The sequence below is a fragment of the Eucalyptus grandis genome, chromosome 4 (assembly GCF_016545825.1).
Source record: "Eucalyptus grandis isolate ANBG69807.140 chromosome 4, ASM1654582v1, whole genome shotgun sequence".
In the NCBI taxonomy this organism is placed as follows: Eukaryota; Viridiplantae; Streptophyta; class Magnoliopsida; order Myrtales; family Myrtaceae; genus Eucalyptus; species Eucalyptus grandis.
The window spans coordinates 19,638,933-19,666,667 of record NC_052615.1 but is presented as its reverse complement, the minus strand read 5'-3'; the positions used below and the strand labels follow the sequence as shown (position 1 = coordinate 19,666,667).

General features: G+C 37.9%; 1 protein-coding gene across 1 annotated transcript; it reads left to right on the top strand.

Moving 5' to 3' along the window:
• The first annotated feature begins 21,968 nt into the window (after positions 1–21,968).
• LOC104417933 lies at positions 21,969–24,809 on the top strand. Its single transcript, XM_039311773.1, has 3 exons — positions 21,969–22,196; positions 22,315–22,464; positions 23,926–24,809. Exons 2-3 carry the CDS (start codon positions 22,324–22,326, stop codon positions 24,670–24,672), a joined length of 888 nt encoding a protein of 295 aa, XP_039167707.1. The 5' UTR covers positions 21,969–22,196; positions 22,315–22,323; the 3' UTR covers positions 24,673–24,809.
• Positions 24,810–27,735: the final 2,926 nt, after the last annotated feature.

Sequence of the window (27,735 nt, the reverse complement as noted above, 5' to 3'; positions counted from 1 at the left end):
CTCGATATAAAGGCATAAGGCTCGCCTTGTGGCGAATAGGTATAATCAACAGGAATGGATTGATTGTGAAGAAACATTTTCTCCTGTAGTGAGATTTACCTCGATTCGCATAATTCTGGCAATAATGGTTAGTATGGATCTTGAGTTACATCAAATGGATGTAAGAACTGCTTTCCTCAATGGAGAATTAGAGGAAGAAATATATATGGAACAACCTGCTGGTTTCAGTGAAAGGCCAAGAAGAAAATGTATGTCAACTTTTGAGGTCGATATATGGCCTTAAGCAATCGTCAAAATAATGGTATATACGATTTCATAATGCCATAATGGCATATGATTTTACAATGATAGATGAGGATCATTGTATATATATCAAAAAATCTAAAGAACAATTTGTGATCATATCATTATATGTTGATGATATACTAATTGCCGGAAGTAATATGGAGTTTGTTAATAATGTCAAGAGTCGGTTGTCTTCCAACTTTGAGATGAATGATATGGGATTGTAAACCCATAGATACTCATATTACTGAAGGCGAGGAATTGAGCCACAGACTGTGTCCAAGGACTCCACAAAAGAAGGAACAAATTAAACATGTTCTTTATGCTAGTGCTGTTGGAAGCTTTATGTACGCTGTGATGTGTACAAGACCTGACATATGTTATGCAATTGGAATGGTGAGTAGATACCAATCCAATCCAGATCAAGCACGTTGGAAAGCCGTTAAATAAATACTAAGGTATCTAAAGGGGACTGCTGATTATACGTTGAGTTATTATGGAAAGGATCTGCAACTCAAAGGCTATTCTGATGCTGATTGGAGAGGAGATTTAAATGAAAGGAAATCTACCTCTGGGTTTGTTTTCTTATTGAATAATGGTACCATATGTTGGAGCAGTAAGAAACAAAAGTGTATAGCCTTGTCCACGATGGAAACTAAGTTCGTGGTATTATCAGAAGCAATATAAGAAGATATTTGGCTTAAGAGATTATTGGATCATTTAGGTGTTATTGGAAGTGCTACAGATTCATTGTTGGTTAACTGTGATAGTCAAGCAGCAAAAGTGTACACAAAATATCCAAAATATCATTACAAGACCAAATCTATAGATACCAAGTATAATTTTGTCAAGAATATGATTGCATGAAAAGATGTGAACTTACAGTACATGTTACATATAGAATGGTAGTAGATCCTATAATAAAACAAAAATCTAGAGATGTGTTTTGTGGCCATGTAAAATCTCTAGGATTGCGTAGAGTCTGATGTACTGGATTGTAATTTCACAAAAGTGTTCACATTTGATGAATTTGTGTTTTTTTTATCATTAATGCCTATGTATCTTTATTTGATCTTTATGCATCTTAATGCTTAGTGTATTATTTTAAGTTGAGAAAGTATGTCGGACAGATATAAGATTAGCCCACTCACACGGGTAATCGCCTCTATTTATTGTGTGATAAATAGATATGAGATTGTTTTTAAGCTTATTATCTAGGTGATAATCGAGAGCTCAAGCTTAAAATACGTATGTCGATGAGGACATAATACTTACTATGTCCGAAAATAAAATACCCCACATATTTTACTTTATCTGTCTAAGATGCCAGATGTGAGTTCTGATGAATTTGTAAATGAGTAGATACGTGAACTCAAGTTAGACATTGGGTATGTCGGAACTATCATATGTGCGATATTGAAAGGTATAGACATTCGCTCCATGGGAAATGAGTTAATACCATAATACGTATTTTATACTACGTATGCATGAAACGACCAATAAGAGTGGCAAAAGTTTGATCTTAACTTTTATGTCGTGTGAGACTCTTGAGGAAAAGAGTTCCTCAATTTTTAGTCCCCTCATGACTCTTACTTATTCTCAAGATTTCTATTTAGTGTTTGCTATCTTAGGATGTTGCCAATGGTTATGAGTTGATTTGATCTAATGGGGCATTTCTAGAAAGGCAAGCTGAACTGAAATTGAGAGTTTGAAGGGAAGAGGAAGATCGAATTTGGAGAATCACATTGTAGTTTTTGTATTCACCGGTTAACCAATTATGACCGTCTTTGTGATAATCATAATTGTAAATACAATATATATCATTATTTGAAAGAGATCAAGAGAGATATGAATGTGATCGATCGATCTAGGGTACTGCATACTAAATCTACTCAGAGTGTGATTCCCATTATGAGCTGCTATATATTCCTAACATATGTATGGCAACAAGCTCTCAAAGTATGCTGGTCGCACGGATTATTCACCAGTATGAATGTTTGAAGAGAGGTAAAGAGAATTCTGTTCGGCCCACCATGTGTGAGTGGGAGATGATGGTTTTATATGAGATGGGCTTAAGGCCCGTCCGCCCATGTTGGGCCTAAAAGCCCGACCCACGAAATTATGGCCCATTGATAAGGTAACGTATAAAAGGGATGAGAGAGAGAGAGAGAGAGAGAGAGAGAGAATGCACCCTTTGGCCACTTTAACGTACGTTCCTCATTCTCTCTTTCCCTCCAAACGCTTAAGGCGACGCCGTTTTCCTTTCAAGGCAAATTGACATCATCGGATTAGAATTTCTTCCTTGATCTTCGGCATCGGTGTCTAATCTGTGGCTAACAAAGTACGCTCGAATCCGTGGTGTGCTTTACGATCAGTGATACGTGTTTTTCCCGGGTTTCGTCTTTCGCATTGCTTTAGGGGTTCGATTTAGTGTCGAGTTCGGTTTTCGGGGATCTGTTATTCCCAACACGAAATAAAGGAGCATGAACATGGTTCTTGATTTTGTGGAGGTCGTTCATCTCTGCTTTTCTGCTGTCTCTCTAATTACAGGACCAACGAGCATCGTTCTAAGCCTGATGTTGACGCCGCGAGCACTTCGTTCACTGTACCCAACGACAATGTCAATGGAAGAGTTCACTAAGTGAGGTTCTTCTGCAGCTCATTTCCTTTTTTGGCACACTGTGTCTTTCCAACTGAACATGAAAGCCATTTTTCACCTTCATTTTCCTGTCAGATCGCGTAAAAAAATAGATTCGAACTGCTCAGAATAATGTTTCCAGCTTGACGTGGTTTTCCAAGAGTAATGCTGCTGGAATTGGCGGAAATGACAGTGGAATTGGGCGTGGGATTTGAAGGGGAATCCTGCCAGTATCCTTCCGGAGGAGTGAGAGCAGCTTGACAAGTTGCAACTACAATTAAGGTCAACACTACAAATATTACTTCGAGAGCGGATTCATCTTCCATGTCGATACAACCTACGTACTTCGCAAACAAAGTTAGTTCCATTCTAAAAAAACCGTGATAGAGAGAGTGTAGGATTAGAATGTCTTCCTCAACATGTCCAAATTATGGCGCTCAATATTGCACTTTGGCCCTAAAATTTTCACTTTTACCAATTGAGTTCTAAATTTTTTTACATTTTGCCAATATAGTACATCGGGCCAAGATTAGCCGAAAACTATTAATGTAAACGCTGGCCATCTTACGTGACATGGTCAACGTCAACATAAACAATTTTTATAATTTTTTTTTCTTTCTTTTTCTTTTTTTTTCCTTCCAAGCCCAACAAGGGCCACTAGCCAACACTCGTCATTCAGAGGTAAGGGTCAATTGAACTTGGTAAGAAAAGAAAGGAAAAGAAAGAAAAAAATTAAATAAAAATAAAAAATTAATCTAAAAAATATTTAAAAAAATTATATATGCCGGTGTCAATTGTGCTACGTCATACTACCAATGTCCATGTTAGTGATTTCAAGTTAAAATTGACTCATTTGGCTAAACATGAAAAGTTTTAAAACTTAATTGGCACAAGTGAAAGGTTTATAATTAAATTGACCAAATGGTGATTTGGTCTTTTTGGACAATTTTCCCCTAAACATCAAGTTCCCATGATTCTAACACCAGCTGACCCACAGTGGAGGTGAAAAGCATGAGTCACCTATCACAGGATCAAACTACAGGTGAAAGTAGTCAAGATTCCAATGGAGATCATGAAATGATTTTTAAAAAGTAGATCCAAAGTCCAGAGGCTGAAGGGTTATAAAAAGTGATTCAATGCACTGACTTAAGAACAAGAACAAGTTCCTCAAATATCATATCAAAACATTAAACTATCGGTGAAAGCATTCAAGAAAGAAAAAAAGAACGTTGTTAACATTTTCATATAGACCACATTGTGTCAACTACAGATAGATCATAGATCTGAATTTCACATTAAAAAAAAAATCTGAATTCCAATTTGCTCACCCCTTCTTGTGACCCACCTCACATGTAAAAAATGTAAAGAGAAACAGAAAAGTAAAAGAAAAGAGAGAGCACTGAGAGGTAAGAAAAGCCTATTTTCTATCCTCAAAAGAGTTCTTCAGCTTTCCAAGATACCTTTCGGCCTATAAAATCGACACTAAATGAATAAAATCTTGACCTTACCCCACCACATTGGTGCTCCTCACAGGATTCAGGGGATTCAGACGCCATTCCATGAAGAAATCGAAAACGAGACCCAACGTAGAGGGTAACTCAGAGTGGAGAAGAGAGTGGCAAATCATGAAGGAAGTCAAGATCGAGCCACTGAAGAGGGAGAGCGAGAAACCGAGACAGGGAGAGAGAGAGGCAGCAAGGCTTCTAATAAAAGAGTTAAAAAATAACTTGGGATTAACAGTGAACCCGTTGAATACCGGTTCAACCTAGAACTTTGTCTTGTAAGGCCGGTTGTGTTTTTTTTTTTTCTCTCGATAAAATTGATCGGTTGAGGGTATAGAATCAGGAACCGAATTGATCAACACCAGTTCTCAATTTTTTTATCCGGAAATCGAACCGATTCCCTTGTGAACGAGTTTGAAACTGATAAGGCCAGCTCGTGCTAGATCTCGGATTGAATTGGCCTAATTGCTCACTCCTAATATCATCCGTCCGATTTACGATTATGGAAAACTCAATTGCCAATTACATTAAAGAGGAACAGGTGATGAAGAACACACACCGGCTTACAGATATTGATTTAATCTTCTTGATGTGATAGAGATAAGTGTAGAAATGGGCTTAAGTGTGGGCATTTAGTAGATTGAAGAGTCAAATTCTTATTTTGGCCACTCGATGACTTAAAATATTTATTTAAGAAGAAGAAGAAGAAGAAAAGAAGCTCTCATCGAATTATCGAAGTTCGCTGTTAGTGAAATTCAAGGATCGAAACTCTTATGCATTTATGCCAACCGGTGGATGTGATTATGATTTATCAAGACAGCCTCAGCTGCTACTCCCCACAACTTCATGCAGTACCGGAGACATGACACCCAACCATACTATAAAAAAATAAAAATAAAAAATAAAAAAAAAGAATCAGACAGCAAATTACTGGGTGAGTATTACTATCAATTAGACTTTTTCGATTAATTTAGATTTTCTTGCTGTCTTGGCTCCCGCATAACGAAACTTAGCATGCAAGTTCTCTATAGAGAAAGATTCCCCGACCAATTAAATAATTTCTTTGGGATCTATCATTAACAATGACTCACCTAATCATATTTTGATCGACTAGGACACTATTTATGATTTTGCAAGTTTGCCACTATTTCTTCAATCCATCATCAACAAGCAAACCCCCCTCTGCTCCTCATTTCCCTCCTCCAACAATGACCCTTCAAGAAGCAATAGCAGCTGATAATGTTGATGAATTATACAGCTTAATTAAGGGAAACGAAAATCTCTTAGATCACGGACACGAGGGCCCCTTCCCAAATACCCTGTTATAATTATGGTTATAATTATGGTTAATGGATCGACGAATGCCAATAAATTAAGATACGTCTTTTCTATTCACGTATCTCTTTTGGATTCATGAATTTCTTAAACTTTTCCGTTCATGTATCTATTGAATTCATGAATTTTCTAGATCCATGTATCTTTTAGTTTATGTATTTATTGAGTTCACGAATCTCTTGAATTCACGTATCTCTGGATTTGTGAATCTCTTGAATTCATGTATCTCTTGATTCATGAATTTCGTGGATACATGCGTCTATTTAATTCATGTATCTCTTCTGTACATGAACTAAAAATATCTATAAATAGATGGGAGCATAGAGCTTCATAATGGTTTTTTGGTTTTTCCGACTCGATTCCAAAAAGGCTCTGATACACTTTTCTACTCTTCTGAATTTTCCGAGTGTCTGGTTCAATTGAACGGTTCGACGAGTCTGTTTGCATAGTGCTAATCCAAACAGGTTCGAGGTGTTGTATCTTGGGAGGCATAATTCGTGAATCTGCGGAGCACCATTGGCGGGAACTAATTGCCTTAAGGAGATTTGGATATCCGTACCTCACCTCCAATTTCATGTTCTGATTGCAACAAACAGTTTGTGTTTTCTTTTGGATTATATTCCAACATACCCCACTACACAATGCCACGCAAACAAGGGGAGAATTAAAGTGGCCATGGAGATAGCTATCTTGAAGTCATTGTTTGCTCGAAAACTTAATCAAGAAGGTTTCAGCCCCATGCACTTGGCTTTGCACCAGAAGCATTATCACATAGCGAGAGCACTAATGAGCCTTAACCTCGAGTTAATCCGAGTGCGTGGATGAGGCGGGACCACCCCTTTGCATTTTGTAGCCGGCGAAAGAGGAAAGAGTGAGAAGGAGAATATGGATCTCTTGGAACTCCTGGTTGAATTCCTATCTGCTGCAAATTGTCCATCGAAGACTTGACAAGCCAATGCAAGACTGCAGTTCACATTCCCCTTAGAACAGGCAACATTGGAGCATTTAAGGTTTTGCTTGGATGGCTCAAGCGGGCTTGCCTTACACAAATTTTGAATTGGAAAGACCAAGATGGCAACACTGTCTTACATATTGCTGCATTTGAATGGAAATCTAAGGTATAGTTCATCGGTTTTATGGTTATTCATGCTTTTATTGTTCAATCTTTCTCAATTCGACACAATCTTATCCAAAAACAAATGTAATGTTTAAAAAAATGCGGTTTTTTAGAAATCATTCAGAATGAGTAGATTTGAACGGCACCACCTTGTTTGGTTTCTTTCGTAGGAGAGAAGAAAAGGAATTAGGAGGGCTGGATGTCGCTCCTTAGTCCTTCCCTCCCAATCTTATTACTTCCATTTCTCTCCTGACAAATTCCCCGTGCACTTTGTCACGGGGGTAGGCTCCACCCTAGTATTGATCGCAGTTTTTACACAGGTGGATCCATTATTTTATCTTCATTAGGTTCCTTAGTGATTATTCTAATCATTTAATTTCTCTCCAAATCACTCGCCATCCAAACATGTAATAGTCTTCGTGCCATTCAGATGGGTTATAAAAATTAGGTCAACAATTAGTGCTTTTTATAATTAAAAAAAAGAAGAAGTCAAATACTCATATGAAGATAGTGATTATATGAGCATGCAGATTGTTTTTTGATTTTTTTATTTTAATTTAATATATACAGATTCGCATTTTTGAAAATCCAATTAATTATTGAAATTAAAAATTTAGCGGTGGATGAGATTAAACTTGTATGATAAATTTATTAAGTATTTGACTCAAACGACCCAATCTAACCAAAACATTCAATTAATCTAGTAATCAATATAATTGATAGTAATTAAAATCTTCCCCATCAATTGGTATAAACCTATCAACAATAGTAATCACAGTTATATTTGCTAAGAAATTAATCATATTCAATATTGAGTTTGCAAAAGATTTTTTTGTTTCTATTTTGAGCACTTAGAATTATCAACACTAACGTGATTTTTTCAGTTTTTTCAAAATAAACCCATATTTTCATTTTAAAACTACTAGTGCGAAAATTATTTTAAGGTGGTGATGCTTCTAATTTGAGTTCATTTTAATTGGCCTAACAATGTTTAGACTAGAGGAGATAGTTGTAGCGGAGAGAAGGTATGATAAAATTTGTCTCCCATTGAACCCCAATAAAATTCGATTTTTTGTGAGCTCTAAATCTAAGTTGGACGGTTTTGGAAGAATAATTTCCTTTCAACTCTTTCCATCGTAGACACTTCCACCTAAATAACTTAATTCATTTTTTCTATTCTTTTAATTTTTCAATTGATTAGTAAAATTTCTTTGAAATCAGTCCACCCAACCATATGATACAAGATAGAAGCTAGTGAAATGGAAGCTAACATTCAACCAAAAAAAAAAAAAACAATGGAAGCTAACAAGGACAATCAACACAACCAAAAAATCATCACTTTGTGGATAGAACAATTGCTCGCTGATCAGTTGAATCTTATGCATAAAGGATATAAATGTGCTTGTCTAAGATAGTCTTTCTCTTCATAACGAAATGAAAAAAAAAAAAAAAAAACCTAAAAATATTTAATTTAATTATAGACCTATCAATTTGCCGTGGTTTAGTCCTAAACATTTATGAGAAATCATAGTTACTGCATTCATTACTTCTGTGGATTCACCCTATTAGATAAATAATTTCAGGTGAAAAGGACTAAATCGTAATTTTTGAAAAGATTTTGGACTTCATTACATTTTTCAATGATTGCATTTGATAAATAAAATTTATTAAACTTTTCCCCTTCTACATCAATTGTGACATCATTATCATCATTCAAATTTATATGGCGCAAGCTCATTTTGTGCACAATAGTAAAGCTTGTGACAAAGTAGTGAATGAAATTGAAGGGATGCATATTTCATTCTGTAGCCTTTGCATTTCTTCCAGATCATCGACCTATTGCTTGGTTACATGGATGTAAATGAAAATAACTTCCAGGGTCATACGGCTTTGGAAATCTTCGAACTGAATCCTAGTGGCAGTCCGGATATTGCGAAGAGGTTTCGTAGTGCAGGACGTCCAAAAAGACTTATTACTCCTAACCTCTCTCTGTCAGAGTTTTTTAGCAGGGAACTAAGTGTCTCCGAGAAGTGTGCAAATTTATACAGAGTCCCAGATGAATCCGCCCGCAATGCAATCCTTGTAGTGTCAACCTTGACTGCGGCTGCCACTTACCAGGCTGCTCTCTCTCCTCCGGGAGGATATTGGCAGGATTCCTCTTCAAATCCCCCACCCAATTTCATTGCCATCGCAGCCAATTCCAGCAGCATTGCTCTTGAAAAACCACATCAAGCCGGAGAAATTATCCTGAGCGGTTTGAAACTATATGTATACGAGATCTGCAATAGCTTGGCTTTTTTCATCTCCATTCTTACAATCTGGGTCACCACTTTTACGGTAGAGGCCAATCCTTTGTTTTTCGCCGCTCTAACCTTTCTCTGCAGTGCTTTCGGTATGTCTTCTTTCATCCAAATTCACAAAAACAATGAGGCAACAGTATATTCCCTACTTGCGCTTTGTGTGTTCTTTATGATCGCCGGGTTTTGTCATTCCATGGGCATGAGGATGAAGCACATAGTGGCTCGACCGCGAATCGATGCCCTAGGGAGGCGCGTCGCAACTTTCTAGGACTGAAGGATTGAAAGTACTTCGCAAGTATTATTTACTTTGACAATTCTTGTCACGTGTGCATCCAATCTTTGTTTCTTATCTTAAGGTTTGCAGGAAAGGGACTCTTTATATTGGTTGCGTGTAGTAGACTGGTCTATTAATTCCTCGGTCACTGAAGACCTTTAATTTTGCTTGAATTTGGGACTTCGAATAGCCTCTTTCCTAACGTAATTTTATAAAATGACACGGTGGAATGAAAAGCACCGAGTCGCAACTCGCAAAGATGACCGCGCGAAATGTACACACACCAAACGCACAGAGGGAAATCTCTTAGTTTTCTATATTTCTGAAAAAAAGGCTCTCATTACATACATTGCATATAGGTTACTCTTTGTTGTTAGATAAATAGAAACCGCACCCCCCAAAAAAAAAAAAAAAAAAAAAAAAAACAAAGTGATAATAAGTGATGTTTAGATCTTCACTTTCTTTCTTGCAACTTATTTATAGCTTTGATTTATTGAGCATGAATTTCTTGATTACATGCTCAAATGATTGCCCCACATGTTAGTGGCTTCAAATTAATCCAGGTTACCTAAAAAAAAGCTTTTGTTGAATATAAAGAAGATACCATAAGGGCATTAGATTAATTTAGTGTAATCAAGCTTTTGAATTCATTTAATCTTTGATTCGGAAAAGTAAAGTATTCTCCCATACTTTACTTGGGTTTCCAATCGACCCACCAAAAATATATTAGTAACGCCTCCCAAATCAAAATGATTTACATGTTAAATATTAAACCTAAGTTGCAAATTGGTATGAACTTAGGAGAGCCCAAATTAGGTCTAAATTTAGTAATTCATTAATCAAATCTTAAAAAAGTCCACTAGTTGGGGAGGGTCGCGGCAATCTCTATTCAAATGAAAGAAAAGGAAAGGTGCAGTCAAGTTCCTCCAGATTGGCGATTATTGCAACTCGCTAAAACAACTAGGCAAACTCCAATTAACTGTTGATTAGTTGGTAAAAAGTACGATTAAAGTTAGATTGAAAATTGAATCTAATAATATAATTTCAGTTTTGAGCTAAATTACCCTTTTTCCATTTTTTGGGTAAAGAGAAAACCATATTATATTGGTCCACTAATTGGACCTAGACCCATTTTTAATCCATTCGATTTGAATTAAATGCAATTAGGAGCATATCCTAAAAAAATTCCTTGTCGAGTCAATAAAATCATGAAAAACATTTCAATTTATTTTTCTTTTACATATAATAATGGATTTGCCTGGACCAATACATGATTTTCTTTTAGTTTTTCTGGGATCAGGTCTTATATTAGGAAGTCTAGGGGTGGTATTACTTACCAATCCAATTTATTCTGGCTTTTCCTTGGGATTGGTTCTTGTTTGTATATCCTTATTTTATATTCTATCAAACTCCCATTTTGTAGCGGCTGCGCAGCTCCTTATTTATGTAGGAGCTATAAACGTTTTAATTCTATTTGCTGTGATGTTCATGAATGGTTCAGAATATTACAAAGATTTGAATCTTTGGACTGTTGGAGATGGGATTACTTCGTTGGTTTGTACAAGTATTTTGGTTTCACTAATGACTACTATTTTAGATACGTCTTGGTACGGGATTATCTGGACGACAAAGTCAAACCAGATTATCGAGCAAGATTTGATAGGTAATAGTCAACAAATTGGAATTCATTTATCAACAGATTTTTTTCTTCCATTTGAACTCACGAATTCTCTCTAAATAGAATAGAAATAGATAATTGAGGGCTTGTTATTCAACAGTATAATATGACTTATATACCCGTGTCAACCAATATCGATATCCATAGATATCTATCTATGATACTATCTATGGAGATTCATCCGAATTTTTTGAATCTGAATGAATATCAATGAAGTGAGTTACAAAAAGATAATGCGGATATATAGAATTTCGATATTCTATATAAAATGGGTTGCCCGGGACTCGAACCTAGAACTAGTCGGATGGAGTAGATAATTTCTTTGTTAAAATACGTAACAAAAATCCCTCCCCAAACCGTGCTTGCATTTTTCATTGCACACGGCTTTCCCTAAATATACATCGAAAACTCAGTGTCTTCCCTAAAAAGGACTCTAAGAAAAATGGAATACTCAGTCGATCAACCCTAACTTAACTCTTACTACATAAATATTTCATAAAAAAATGAATGAATTTTTTTTGTTATCTCTTCATTATTTAGGGATAATTTACATTTCCATGATCTCATAGACAATCATTCATAATTGACTAGATCATTGATAGAAGTAATTTACAAATACCAAATCCGCCCTCTATATAACCTTCGTGAAATAGAATAAGTTCTTGGGAAGATCAAAGAAAGAACAACTTCTTCCTCCGTAAGGAATTCTTCCAAAAATTCCTAACCTAATCTTTTTTAAAAGTACGTACAATCTTTTTGTGTTTGCGAGCCAAAGTTTTAACACAAGAAAGTCGAAATATGTATTTTACTCGATATAAACTCTTTTTTTTTTTTAGGATCCGCTGTGATAATGAGAAAGATTTCTGGATATACGCAAAAAACGGTCGATAATATCAGAATATGATGAATCAGCCTAGGTCGATTTACTAATGGGATGCCCTAACTTTGGCGAGTCTATTATATACATATGAAAGACGAGATTAGGCGAGCAAGGGAAATCACTCAACCTACGATCTAGCCCCCTTTTCTATTGCCCAGCTTTGGAAGAGGCAGTTAGCCGGGTTCTATTCCTTTTCAATAAGATTGGTCAAGGCTTTCTATATAAGCACTTTAGAAAAGAAGGTTGGGAGCCTTATTGACATTAACAAGAATTAGCCTTTCACTGGACCTTCTCTCATAGTAATCTGAACAACCCATCGACCCCTATTCATTTTCTATTAATGAATCAAGAAAGGGGATCAAAGTTGGTTATTGAGATCCCCCAAGCCCTATGTTGAAAGGGTGGTAAAATACATATGTAATGGCCAACCAATAAAAAGGGGGAATTGGGAATGAAAGGCCAGTCCAATGGAATCCAAGACCCACCGTTTTGTTGGGGATGGAATGTTCCAGTAACCACGGCCATGCCTTACTCACGTCAATCCCCCCTTAACCGCCGGCAAGAAGTTCGAAGGGATCTGTGGCCATTGGGTGACAGCACATCCCTAATGACCCATGCTACTGATGCTCCAACCCACTCGAATGAAAGAGTTGATCGCATCTCACTACCGGGGGGGTTGGCAAGCAGGTCTTAATCCTAACTACAACTCCTATTCACCTACTCTTGCCAAAGTTCCGTTAGGTTCTTAGAGGGTTGGAAAGAAAGACTTATATCTAAGGGGGGGAAGGAAGTTCTTATTAAAGCTGTGGTCCAGGCGATCCCACAGTTCGCTATGTCTATCTTCAAAATCCCGGTTTCCATTTGTATAGCCATTGAAAAGAGAATTGCACGCTTCTGGTGGCAGAATGACTCTTCTAAATCAGGCATTCACTGGACACGATGGGAGTACCTTAAGGGTAGCAAATCTAAAGGTGGTCTCGGCTTTCGGGACCTATTGCAATTCAATAAAGCCCTACTGGGTAAACAGGCTTGGCGACTACATCAAAATCCAACGGCTTTATGGAGCCAGCTTCTCAGAGGTATTTACTTTCACTCTACGGATTTTCTTACTACTGCTAGAGGTTCTAGGCCTTCTTGGGGATGGCAGGGTCTTTTACTAGGTCGAGATTCCATTAGTCACGGCTTCCGTTGGTCAGTAGATGATGGCTGAAAAATCAGAATAAGAGAAGACTGCTGGCTGCCCAAAGGAGTTCTAGGAGGTCCACCTAACCAAAATGAACCTTTTAAGGTTGTTGATCTGATTGATCCCCAGACCAATGACTGGAATTTCTTTGTTATTCATGAACTATATGATTATCATACAATGCAAGAGATACTCGCAATCCACGTTAGCCCCTCACATACTGAGGATAAGCTGATTTGGACAAAATCTATTCATGGAGACTACATGGTTAGAAGTGGTTACCAATCTCTGAGGCAAACTGCAATACACCAAAGTCAGCCTCAAGTTTCGCCTGCTCACACTCTCCCTCAAGCATTGTGGAAACATCTTTGGAAACTGCAAGTAGCCCCTAAAGTTAAATTTTTTTATTTAGGCCTTATGCCATAATGTTTTACCCACTAGAGACAACCTGTTTCATCGGCATATTACTTCAGATCCGATTTGCCCACTCTATCAGGATACCCTACCTAAAATAGCAACCCACTTGTTCCTATTCTGTCCAAAAACAGTCCCTGTTTGGTCCATGCTAGCTCAACATATGCCCATTCACATACACACTACGCACAGTATAGAACATTGGGTAGCAGCTCAGATAATTAAACAACAGAACTCACCTGATTCCGCTACACTTGCTTATGTTCTTTGGAATCTCTAGAAGGCGAGGAATCACTTTATTTTCCGTCATCAGCAACTGGATCCTAGTCGGATTGTGGACTCAGCTCTTATACATGCCCGATCAATTATGTTATCTTCTCCTTGTTCTGCAACACAAGCACAACAGGGGATCAGCGGTGGCGAACTATGGAGACCACCCGAATCAGACACAATCAAGGTTAATTTTGATGGGGCTTTTGATCCACAAACCACAAGTGGCACAATCGCCACCATTTGCAGATATCAACGAGGTAGAATGCTCGATGGACTTACCGGACGATCACTGTCTCTTCGCCTCTGCAGGTGGAGTTTATGGCGTTGTTGCTCACTCTTCATCATCTGCAACAAACAGGTAGACAGCAAGATAAACTCATCCTCGAATCGGATAGTTTGATTTTGGTGGAAGCGATTAATGACCTTACCTTGCCGCCGTGGGAGGTTCATTCGGTATTTGCAGAGGTTCAATTCTTACCAAGAAGTTTTTCCTGCGTTAGGGTTGTCCATTGTCGGAGGGGGGCAAATCATGTAGCGGATTGGGCCACAAAGCTTCATAGAACTGGGGCTCTCTCTGATGCATGGCCCATCTCGCCTCCCCCTCTGTTATTAGATCTGTTAACTGCTGATCTTTTAGCTGCACAGTGTAATCCTCGGTTTTAATGAATATAGTTATGTTTCTGTCCAAAAAAAAAAAAAAAACTCCACATAAGTGGCTTGACAAAAAAAAAAAAAAAACTCTGCATAAGTGAACCTCAGCCGGGGCATATCAATTCAATTACTTTCTTAAAGTAGTGATCTTGTGGCAATCAGAACGATGACGAAATGTTATTGCTGACACCTGATTCTTAATCCATAAATCAAATGTGTATAAAAATAGTAGAAAATAGAATAAAATGAAGAGAAAGATCAACAAAAGAGTTAAAAGAAAAAGCGAGGAAAAAAAGACCATTTTTGAAACCCATTCGACCATTGCATTCGGAACTGGTCTAATAGCTTGATCCATTCATGCCACACCAAGCCCATCATCTCTAACCCAGACTCATAGGCCTAGGAATTCGACTCTTAAACTCTAATCAATGCGTGGACTCGCTAAATGCCCATTTGCATCAAACGAAGCCCATAGGATACAAAGGGAGGAATCGATGGAAGGACATCAATACACGTCCTAGTTTTCCGATTGAAGATCAAGGGATCACCTTGTTCGGTTCTTTTGATGGAGGGAAGAAATGGAATAAGAAGGATTAGTATCACTTCTTCCCTCCCAAACTTCTACTTCCAGTTTCTCTTTTTGATCATTTTCTCGTGCAAAAGATCACGAGAGAGCAGGCTCGATGCAGTTTTTACAGGTTGATACATCCTTTTATCTTCTCTTATTTCCTTAGCGATTAATCAATTCATTTCTCTCCAAATAACTCTATCCAAACTTATAATAGATTTTTTATGCCATTCAGCTAGGTTGTGAAAGTTAGGTCAAGGAGAATTGAATGCAAGTTCCGAGCTTTGAGTCGACATTTTATGTTTTGGATTCATTTGGTTCTTTTCATGACAGAGCCTTTGATTTGGAGTCAAGGGTTATTGAAGTTTCGAATTTTTGTTTACAGTTCTAGCATGCCAAAAAATTTAGGCATCGGAAAACTCTCTGTATATGTCATCTTATCTCCTAAATACGCAGATGACAAAATTTCTGGAACATAAATTAATTTCTAGCAAGCAAAAATTGATTTCTCAATTTATATTCTTTGAACGAGTTTTTGAGCAAAATAATATGTACGCCAATGACTCAAATTTTTATTTTTGGAATAGAAATTCGTTTGATAATATAACAAATTTCTATTTCTAGGGGTGGCGGCTAGCATTCGACAATTGGCGGGGGCATCCGGCATCCCATGGGTAGCGATCGGTGATGAGAGTGAACGATGAAAACAGATTTTATTTTCTTACTTTTGCCCCAAAAATACAAAAAAAAAACTAAAAATCTTAACTTCTGATTTTTATTCCAAATTTATTTTTGAAATATAAATCTCTTCAAAAATAAAAATGAAATTGTATTACTAAACGAATTTCTATTCCAATCTGTTTCAGGAAATAGAAAAACAAAGAGATAGAGAAATATAAATTTTGTCATGCCCGCCTTAATTGTTTGCTTGTTATATTCGGCTTTGCGAGTTCATTTTTGTCAACTCATTGATTCCTTATTGAAGTGTTTAGAATAGGAAACTCATCTAGACAGCCACTCTACCATTTGGAACCGATCCTTGGTGTATCATCCTCCTGGCTACCTCCTTGTCATCATCAGTGCTAACTTGTCTTGGACAAGTTTTGAGCCCAAGTTTTGTGCAGGCACGGAGGTGCAGGCTCGGAGAGCAAGCTCGCCGAGCCACGGAAAGATGTTCTGGCTGAACTAGTTCAGCTTAGACAGGCAATGTGATGGCCCAGCAGAGATCTGCAGTAAGATACCGCAGCTGCCGATTGATGGACATGGCTTCTTCTCCAACCTTGCTTTTTCCTTGACACTGATTACCGCCGGGCATTCCATGTGGACTACATTTTTTTTTTTTTTACTTTTCTCTATAAGTTTCATTGTATCCGCTGCTCTCGGACTCGGGGTAGAGTGGTTAGGTGGGTTCGATTGTGTGTATACCTTCACCTAGGGAACTAGGAACAGTATCCTCGGGACTTTACCGCATCATTTTGTCACTCAACGGAATCAGTAATTTACTTAAACTTAGATATGTAAGGTTTATACTTGAGAAAACTGTTACGATATTTTTAAAAAGTGTTGACTCCTTAAACATGGCAGTTGCTTTTTGGGATAATGGCACAAATAGATCCGGAACTTTGGCCAAATGTAATATGATTCATGAAATTTTAATTTGTTTGATGTCATTCTAGAAATTCATGCAGTATAAGGGCCAATTTCAATAGATTCCAAAAGTTCATAGATCATATTAAATAAATTAAAAGTTCATAAATTATATTACATACTAAGTTAAAGTTTAAAGATATATCAAACAAATTAAAATTCATAAATCAAATTACATATTGATTTAAAATTTCGAGATTATTAATGTTATTTTCCTTTGTTGTGCCTCATCGATTTGAGTGGATGAAGTTGGTCCCTGAAGCATTTCGTTCCCTTTGAGTCGGTGAAGTTGGTGCCCGGAGCATTTCGTTCACTGTACCGGAACCACCATCTCCACTGAAGTGTTCACTGAGTGAGGTTACCATGCAGTTCGTTTCTGTTCTTTAGCACTCTGTCTCTCCGGCCGAGCATTAAAAACCATCCCTTCACTGTCACTTCCCATGATGCGTCTTTCACTCATATTTAGACAATCTTTTCTTTCTCAGCTTGTGATATTTGTATTATCCCTTGGCAAATTTTCATCGACCGTAAAATATACACGTGGCAAGGGATTGGACATGCATCTCGAGTGCAAGGACGCCATGACCAAAATTTTAAAATGAGCGATAGAGCGTGTGGCCCCAACGGCATTATTATACCTCAATCAATGATCGTTTTAAATAAGAAATCAGACGCTGAGTCCATTCAAAATCTTTAATTGGTAAAATTTTGTCAGTGGCCCCTGTGATAAGGTGGTTTTGGCATTGTCTCTCTTCTGTATCATGAAAATCCCCCCCGTACATCAACATTTGCCAGCTAGGAGAGAGAATTTTTTAAATCAGATCGAAAATGTTATCATATTAACCTTCATTAATTTAATTAAAAATTATTAAATTTGTATAAATTTACTATCAATCGTTATTTCGTTTGGCTTTGCCGACTTTCCTCCAATTCGTCCTTTGCCCCTTGCGAGAAATGATCTTGGCAAATCTGGCCAAGAGGAATCAATGCTCTCTTCCAAGTTTGGCTTTAGTTCGATGTTGCTTCTTTGTCTTCATTGTGAAGAAAGAGATCAGGTACAGAAATTAGCCGGTAGCTATATTATAAATCTGTGATAAATATGTCACCTTTATTAAGATAAATGTGTTCATCTTTCTCGTTTCACAGCTACATTACATGAATAATCCATCCCCACAATTAGCTGGTATCCATGTTATCTAATTTTGCAGTGTGGTTTTATTCTGATTTTTTAAAACAATATGTAATTATAATTCACGAGAGAATTCCTGAAATTTTTGGGTTAAAAGCTTTGAGATTAATAGTAAGTGGACTATTATGGCAGCCGTGTGATTTATTATCATGAAAACTTAATTGCCAATTCATTAAAGAGGAACGAGTGACGAAAAACTACCAATAACTCATTGGTTTATTGATGTTGGATTTTAACAGGGATAAGTGTAGAAACAAGAGTTTTGGATAGTTGATTAATTGTAATCAGAATTATTTTTTTCCAATATTGTTGGGTGTCATTTCTCCCCAAACTACTTGAAGTTGGGTCATTGTTCATGATTTATCCGGTAGGATCAATGACGTTGGCTGGTGGGTCTTTCTCTGTCAAACAACCTACATGCGAACTTTCCCAATACGTGAGCCAAGTCGTCAACCACTCGGGCTTGCTCTAGTGGCCACCCTTCCAACTTGGAAGGGGAAAGTGGGGGTTCGAATCCCCACCTTCTCAAGGAGTAGGGGTGGGGATGATTTAATTTCAAGAATGGATTTCGACTCCCACACCCTGCAAGGAGACAGAGCAAAAGTCTAAGAGTGAGAGTTATAATAGAAATAAAATAGGACCGACCAAAAAAAAAAAAAAGCCAAGTCATCGAGATAATTTAAATTAATTGAAGAAGTCTGATTAATCCTAAGCACAAAATTTGTGGTTTGAATTTTTAGTATCTTGATGTCATTCCTCTTAGGAAAATTACCAAAAAAATCCAAAACCTATTATACACACGGATGGCCACTCAGTCATAAAATTTTAATTTAGTTATTTTAGCTAATTTTGCCCTAATTTGTTGAAGTAGACGCCAACTGTCCTATAAGGCACAACTAGTGGATGACCAACGTTAACATTGACAATTTTTTCTTTTTAATTTCTAAATTGATTGATGTATAATAATTTAAGATTTATTGGATAATTTTCTCCATTTCTTTTTTAATACATGAAATTGCGGGTGTAGCAGATGAGGCTATCTTGATAAATCACAACTATACCCACCCTGGTATGCAAAGGCAGTAATTAATTTAAATGTGAGGACGATAAGAATTCTGATGCTGGAAGTCAACCGATCGATTGGAGTTCTTTTCCCCCCCTTGATTTTAAGTCTTCGAGTGGCCAAACAAAACCTTATTGACTTTGGATAATTTAGACTTCTTCGATCTATGTAAATTATCGTGGCTCACGAGTTGGGAATTTTCGCACGCAAGTTGTGTGACAGAGAAAGACCCACTAACCAGTTTAATTGTTCCCACGAGATAAATCATAAACAATGACCCACATTCAAAAGAAAAGCCATTTTGGTCACCATTTTTTTTTTTTTTTTTTTGCTTTTTCGGGTTAGAAAAGCCCTATTTTCACTCCTTAAAAGCCAGTCTCTTCATCTTTAAGACTTCTTCAATGATTTTGTGGACGTTGCTGTCGATTTCCTCCACAAAAGAGGAGAGTTTTGTCCTTGTGAGATCTAAAGATCGAAGCGTAAGCTTCTTGGAAGAATCTGCTCTCTCCAGATCTGCTTGCTTGCTTTGACTCTAGGTGTTTGCTCTAGAAAGTCGAGCGCTCTGCAAGTCTACTTCTCTCCTGTAACACAATGGACTTATCTAAATGTGATTTTATGATCGATTAATATCTATTTTGCAACTCTACTTTCCAGATTTAGAGTTAGATTTGGATTTTGGTGTTATTCTATCCCAATCTAGATATAGATCTAGGATTTACAAGATGTTATTTGTGCTCTTTCAATTTATCGGCGTTGTTGTTATCTCTGTACAGTAATAGTGTTGGGAACCCTGAACCTAGACATGTCTGCATTTTGGCATGTAGCTACTAGAAAGGGAAATCTTGACATATGTTCAGCATTGATGATGATGCGAGTTTCAGTGATTGGCCGTCGATTGTGCTATGATGCTATGACAAATCCGTTCTTATGAAAGGAGCAAGTCAAGTTGATTCATTTTTTAGATTTTCACTAGATGGCAACTCTCTACGAATGATTTTGTCTTGAAGTTATGTATCTCTTTAATGTGAAATGAATATTTTCCTTTCCACCAAAAAAACAGTGGCAAGAGTTCTTCAGCTTTAATGCTATAATCCAAAAAACCCTCAGGCATATGACATCACCACTGACCGAATAAAATCTTGACCTTACCCCGACCACACTAGTGCTCCTCAGATGGATTCAGGGGATTATCCCGAAGATGGCCGAGGAAATTTAGCTCAGATGTCATTCCACGAAGAAATCGAAAACGAAATCCAACGTGGAGAGTACCTCGGAGTAGAGAGGAGAGTGGCGAATTGCGAACGAAGTCGAGATCGAGGAGAGCGAGTAACTGGGAAGGAGAAATAAGAGAGGGAGAAATGGGAGAGAGCGAGAGGGGGGAAGGCATCTGACACAAGAGTGAGAGATCAACTTGGGATTAACAGTGAATCGATTGAAAGCGGTTCAACCCTAGAACTAAGTCTTGGAAGGCCGGTTTTTCAGTAAAATCGATTGGTTCAGGGTATGGAATTGGGAATCAAATTGATCAAGACCAATTCCCAATATTTTTATCTGAAAATCAAACCGATTCTCATATGAACTAGTTATTTCTCAGATTGAACTGATCCGATAGCATCCATCTAATATATGATTATGGGAAACTCAATTGCCAATTGTGTTAAAGAGGAACAAGTTACAAACAACCCACTCATGAGTCACCAGTTTATAGATATTGATATAATCTTTGTGACCATAGAGGGGATAAGAACAGAAAAAGGGCTTAAATTTGGGTATTTAGTCAATTGAAGAGTCAAAGTTTTATTAAGTTCTAATCAGATTATTGAGTTTGCTGTAAGTGGAATTTGAGCAATGAAATCGGTATGCTTCACACAGTTTTAAGTAGATACTATCTTTGCAATGCGGGTGGGTGTAGTTGTGATTTATGGAGATGCCTCAGTTGCTACTCCTCACTACTTCATGGCTTCAGTGTAGTTGCGGAGAAATGACACCGAACGATATAAAAATCGAAAAGATCAGACCGCAAATACTGGGCTAGGATTAATTAGAGTTCTTCAATTAATTTAAATTATCTTGTTGACTGGGCTCCCACTATGCGAAACTTCGCATATAATTTCTCCAACAGAGAAAGATCCCCAACTAGTTGTGTTGTCCCTACTTTATAAATCATAAACAATGACTCGCCTTATTAAATTGCGTTGACGATGGCGCTATTTATGATTCTGCAAATTCGCTACTTCTACTTCCATCCATCATCATCACCGAGCAAATCCCTCTCCTGCTACATTTCCCTCCTCAAACAATGTCCCTTTCGAAGCAAAAAAAGATGATAATGTTGATGAGCTATACAACTTAATTAAGAGGAACAAAATTTTCTTAGATGATGAAGGCCCCTTGACAGAAACTCCACTACACGAAGCCGCAGAGCACGGGAAAACTGAAGTGGCCATGGAGATAGCTACCTTGATGCCGTCGTTCACTCGAAAGCTGAATTGCAGGGGTTATAGCCCCATGCACTTGGCTTTGCTAAAAAAGGATTATAAAACTGCGAGGGCACTGATGACCCTTGACCCTGGAGTGATCCGAGTCCGAGGACGAGATGGGTACACCCCTTTACATATTGTAGCTGGGGAAGAAATGCAGGATCAAGAGGAGCTCCAGCTTGACAAACCAGTGTGAGACTGCAGTTCACATTGCTGTCAAGAAGGGCAACATCAAAGCACTTGAGATTTTACTTGGATGGCTTAAGCGAGTTCATCTAACAGGAATCTTGAACTGGAAAGACCAAAACGGTAATACCGTCTTACATATTGCTGTATCTGGACAGCAGGCGTCTGAGGCTGTATCCGGACAGCAGCAACTTCCTGCGGCTGTATCTGGACAGAAGCAACTTCAGGCCGGACAGCAGTAACTTCCTGTGCAACTTCCTGTGGCTGTATCCGGACAGCAGCAACTAACCACGGCTGTCTCCGGACAGCAGCAACTTCCTGTGGCTGCATCCGGACAGCAGCAACATCCTGTGGCTGTATCCGCGGCTGTATCTGGACAGCAGCAACTACCCACGGCTGTATCCGGACAGCAGCAACTTCCTGTGACTGTATCTGGACAGCAGCAACTTCCTGTAGCTGTATCCCGACAGCAGCAACTTCAGGCCGGACAGCAGCAACTTCCTGTGGCTGTATCCAAAGAGCAGCAACTTGAGGTATATAGTTCATGCCAATATACTTCATTGATTTCGTTGTTGTACGTGCTTGTATTGTCCAGTCCTTGAATTCGACATAATCTAATCCAAACATCCTGTGGCTGTATACGGACAGCAGCAACTACCCATGGCTGTATCCGGACAGCAGCAACTTCCTGTGACTGTATCCGGACAGAAGCAACTTCCTGTAGCTGTATCTGGACAGCAGCAACTTCAGGCTGGACAGCAGCAACATCCTGTGGATGAATCCGGACAGCAGCAACTCAAGGTATAGTTCATGCCGGTATACTTCTTCATCGATTTCATTGTTGTACGTGCTTGTATTGTTCAGTCCTTGAATTCGACATAATCTAATCCAAGAACAATTGTTATGGTAATGACATGTTAGGGACTGAAAATACATGGTTTTAGAAACATTCGAAGAGAAGAGACTTAAACGGAACCCCCTTGTTCGGTTTGTTTCGTAGGAGAGAAGAAAAGGAATTATGGGAGGGATGGATATCACTCCTTCCCTCCCAATCTTTTAATTCCAATTCTCTTCTTGAAAATTTTCCCGTGCACAAGGTCATGGTAGTGTGGGCTCCACCCGTATATTCAGTACGTTTTTTACAGGTTGATCCATTCGTTTATCTTCGTTTGTTTCCATAGTGATTAATCATTTCATTTCTCTCCAAACCCCACCATCCATACTTATATAGTTGACTTTTTATGCCATTCAGATGGGTTGTGAAAATTAGGTCAACAAGCACTATTTTTCTTTTGCTTTAGAAATAAATCAAATACTAATATTAAGAAGTTGATCGTATTCAGTGATGTACTTTTCATGGTCATCTTATATTTTCAGCATTGTACTTTTCTGTTTTAGCACAAGCCCATAGTTCATTTCAAGGCTGCTAGTGCGAAAACTAGTTTGAGCTCCTGATGCTATTATGAGTTCTTTTTTTAATTGGCCCAACAACGTTTCCGGTTGGAGCGATACAGAGATCACATTGTTTACAGTTTATTTAGTGGAGAGAAAAGATATTATTAAAATTATTTCCCTTCAAACCCTATAAACTTCGTTTTTATTGAGCTCTAAGTAACTCCAAGTCAGATGGTTTTGGATGAAGAATTTCCTTTCAACTTTTTTCATCGTAATCACTCCTATCTAACAAAACATTAACCTAATCCATTCTTTTCTATTACTGTATTTCTCCTATTGATTAGAAAAATCTCTTTTCTTCTTTCATAATCAGTCCATCTACGAGATAGAAGTTAATGACATTGAAGCTAACATGGACAATCCAACTTGACCATAAAATAATCCCTTCATAGACGTGACAATTACTCCCTATTCAGTTGAATCTTAGCAAAATCATTTACAAAAAATCATTTCGGTTCCTCACTTTAAAAATCATTTACAATATGTAATTATAAACATTTAGTTGGCTTAATTAAGTCCTAAACTTATAGGAAAATATGATATTTCGGGTCCTCACTTTTGCAGAATTCGCCAATATTACTACTCACATGGGCAATTTCGGGTCCTCACTTTTGGTTCATACAATTTGCATTTAATAAATAAAGTTCTTTCCTTTGTACGTTTGTTGTTGCATCACTAGCATCGTCAAACTTATATATTTATTTGGCATGAGCTCACTTTATGCACAATGGCAAAGCTTATGACAGAGCAGTGATTGAAAACTGAAGGGAACCATACTTCATTTTGTTCCCTTTGCATTTCTTCCAGATCATCAAGCTCTTGATTGAATGTTCGACCGTACATGTAAAGAACTTTCAAGGTAAGACAGCTCTGGAAATCTTCCAAGAGAATCCCAACAGCGATCCAGATGTTGTGGAGAGGTTTCACCAAAAAGGACGTCGAGAAAGACGTTTTACTACTATAATTTCTCTATCACAGTTTTATAGCAGGGAACCAACCTTCCTTGAGAAGTACAGAAATTGGATTGGCAAGCTAGATAATTCCAGTCGCGAAACAGTGCTTATAGTGTCAACCTTAGTTGCAGCTGCAACTTACCAAGCTGGGCTTGCTCCTCCGAAGGGATATTGGCAAGACTCCTCTCCAGATCCCCAAGCCAATTCCACTATTGTTACCGCCAATTCCAGCAGCATTGCTCTTGGAAAACCACATCAAGCCGGAGACCTTATCCTAAGTGGTGATCAACTATCCGAGTACACGATAATGAATGGCATGGCTTTTTTCGCCTCGATTGCCGTAATCGGGGCCTGCGCTTTAACACTAAAGGACCGTCGTCTCGCCAGTGCCGCTGTTGCGCCTATAATGTTTCTCTGCTATTCTTACTTGGTTACGTTTAGACTCCAAATCCCCAAAACCAATAAGGCGGCAGAATTTTCTCTAGCAACAGCTTTCCTTCTCTTTTGGTTCGGCTGGCTTAGTCTCTTCATATACGCGGCGATAAAGCTCAGAAGAGATCCACGACGAATCGACGGGACGTGGAGACGAGTCAAGGATTGAAGGGTTCTAATTTCACAAGTAGTATTTACTTCTAACACTTCTTGTCGTTGGGGCATCTAATCTATGTTTCTTATTTTAAGGTTTGCAAGAATCCAACTTTGCTGCTTGTAATGGAGACATCCATTGATTCCTTCGTCCCTAGAGACCTTTACTCTTGCTTGAATTGAGGACTTCGAATAGCTTTTTTCCTTATTCAATTTTATAAAATGATGAAGCGCGAGATGGACGCACAAAGCATACATGCACAAGTGCAAAAAGCGACATATCTTGATTTTGTATATTTTTTTAAGAAGAGATATACTAAGCATATAGTTGCCACCACCTAATTTTTTCCGTCCGAAGAGGAAAAAACATAAATTTAGGGAATTACTTAAAGGTGTGCCCAAGGCACTCAATTAAGCATGGGCTTTCCTAAACCCATACCCGTGTGTTGTTTAGGTATTTGATGTTAAGTCAAATTAATGCTATGAGGGTTTTTAAATTAATATATTGAAAGTGTTTATCAAATAATAATTGAAATATAAATGCACAAATAATGACCGACTATTTGTCCTTAAAACAAAGCACAGCTTTAAGGGCTTGTTCAATTTTGAATAAAAAAAATTTTGATCAAAGATTGGCACATTTTAAAAGAAAATCCCTCAAGATCTAATTTCTAAGCTTTTTCCTAATTTTTAGAAAATATAAAATCTTTTTCCGAAATTTTTCAGATTTTTAAACTTTATTGATATTATATTACGGATCCTCCGCAACCGACTCGAGTCAGGACTGGCTCAGGTCCATGGCTGGACTGGGCTCATGTGAGCCCAGTCAGGCGACCCCAAAAAACAAATCTAAAAAAAAAAAGGACATTAAGCCCGGCCTGGGATATCAACCTAGCCCAACCACTAAACATTAACAAACAATAGCCCGGCCTACAAACTAAACTAAGCTTATAAAACAAAAATTGGCCCAACCAACTGGCCGACCGGCGAGCCAGGCCCGAATTGGCTCCGACCCGGATTTGACCCGACGCCCAACACAGCTCTGACTCCTCTTGTGCCCCCCGCTCATCACGGCCTTGACGGAGGAATTGGCTTTTCAACAGCAATTCAAGTATTAGCTATTCTTTCAGTTCATCAAGCTATCAATTGGACATGCGAATGTAAATGTGAAGAACTTCCTGAATAGAACAGCTCTGGACATCTTCCAAGTGAGTGCTCCATTTGATGAAGATGTTGCGAGGAGGTTAGGCCGAAGATCCACTTCTACCCTCTCTCTATTACAATTTTTTAGCAAGGAACTTTACTGTCTATGAGAAGTACTCATATGTTTTCGGCATCCAAGATGAGGCCACTCGCAACATAATCTTTACAGTGACTACCTTAATTGCGACCGCCACATACCAAGCCATTCTCAGTCCTCCGAGGGGATAATGGCAGGATTCCTCTTCAAATGCCCCCGCCAATCCCTCTGTCGTTACTGCCAATTCCAGCAGCATTGCCGTTGAAAAGCCACATCAAGCTGGAAACATTATATCGAGTGGCTCCAATCTATATACGTTCGTATATCTCAATCGCGCGGCTTTTTTCATCTCCGTCACCTCAATCGGGGTCGCTGCTTTTTCACTATGGCCCCACACTCACGTCGTTTCCTTCTCTTTAACTATTATAAGCGCCGCCTACTGTGTTTTCCTTGTGATTGAATTCCCCAAATCCGATAGCTAATGCACATCCGAGTTTTATACTGAGTTGATGCCACAAGGAGACGGCTCAGCTGCATCCAAGGATCAAAGGACTGGTTCGCATGTTGTGTTTACTTTAACTACTCTTGTGGCGTGTGCAAATAATCTGTGTTCGTAGCCTTGAGGTTTGCAATGGACAATCTTCTCATTAGTTTTAAGCAATGGACTTACCTATTAATTCCTTAAAGACCATAAAGACCTTTAAGGGAGCTTTTTCCCTAATAAAACTTCATTACAATGACAGAAGTAGAAACAAAAAGCACTAAGTGGCGAATTGAAAATATGAATGCCGAAACGTATGTACACCTTAAGCTAAGAAAGAAATATCTCGATTTTCTGTATCTCTGAAAAGGGGTGAATTGTGTGATTTTATGAAACACAACAAATATTCAAGATTGTCCTTACCAAAAAATAAAAAATAAAAAATAAAAACAAATATTCAAGATTGCAACCCCTTTTTTTTTTCTAGAATTTACTACTCGACAAAGTAATAGAAAAAGAAATCCTAGGAATATAACAGAAGCATAGCAAAACCTTTAAAAACTATTAGATCATGTGGATCTTCCAATCAAAGAAAAGATATCTTTGCACATTTTAAAAATTAAAAATTAAAAACATTAATTTCAACTATTATATGCTAAATGAACATCCTAAACTATCTTGATTAAAGAAGCAAATATCAAAATTCAAAATCCTAAATTCATCCAATAAAAGGCACAATTCCAAACTTGAGGTGTTCCCACGTCATTCGCACTTTATTGATAAAAAAGCCAGACCTTAGGTATCCTTGAGTTTTTAAAATGTTGGTCGTCTGGCAAGGCAAATCTACCATAATACTCTTGGAATTCAGAGCCATCTCCGCGAAATCAATCGAAATATTCTTGCTTTAGGAAAAGATCCCAACCAAAACTTCAACATCGATTCGTCAATTAATTCTGTAAGTTTTCTGGTATGACGAAATCAATTCTAGATCTTATGCAATTCTTTTGATTTTCTATCGCTTCAAATTTCTTTGTCAAAATCTCACATTTATTTAAATTCATATCAACATGAGAGGGGCTTTTCTCCATGATCATCCTTCCAACCTAATGGAAAATAAATGCTCACCCTGTGATTCTTCGCTTTAGCTCAAAATCCTCCGGTTCTTGGAAAGGAAATTCAAAAGCTTCAACTTCTTGCTCTCGAGGCTCGAGAACAATCTTATTAACGGAAACCATAGAAGTGTCAATCTGTTTTCAGTTGTTCTTACATATGATAACATGAAACTGGCTTGTTTGGACGAAAACTCGATCATCAAACCATAAAGATCACCGTCTTTCCCGTTAAATGGCACATTCAAA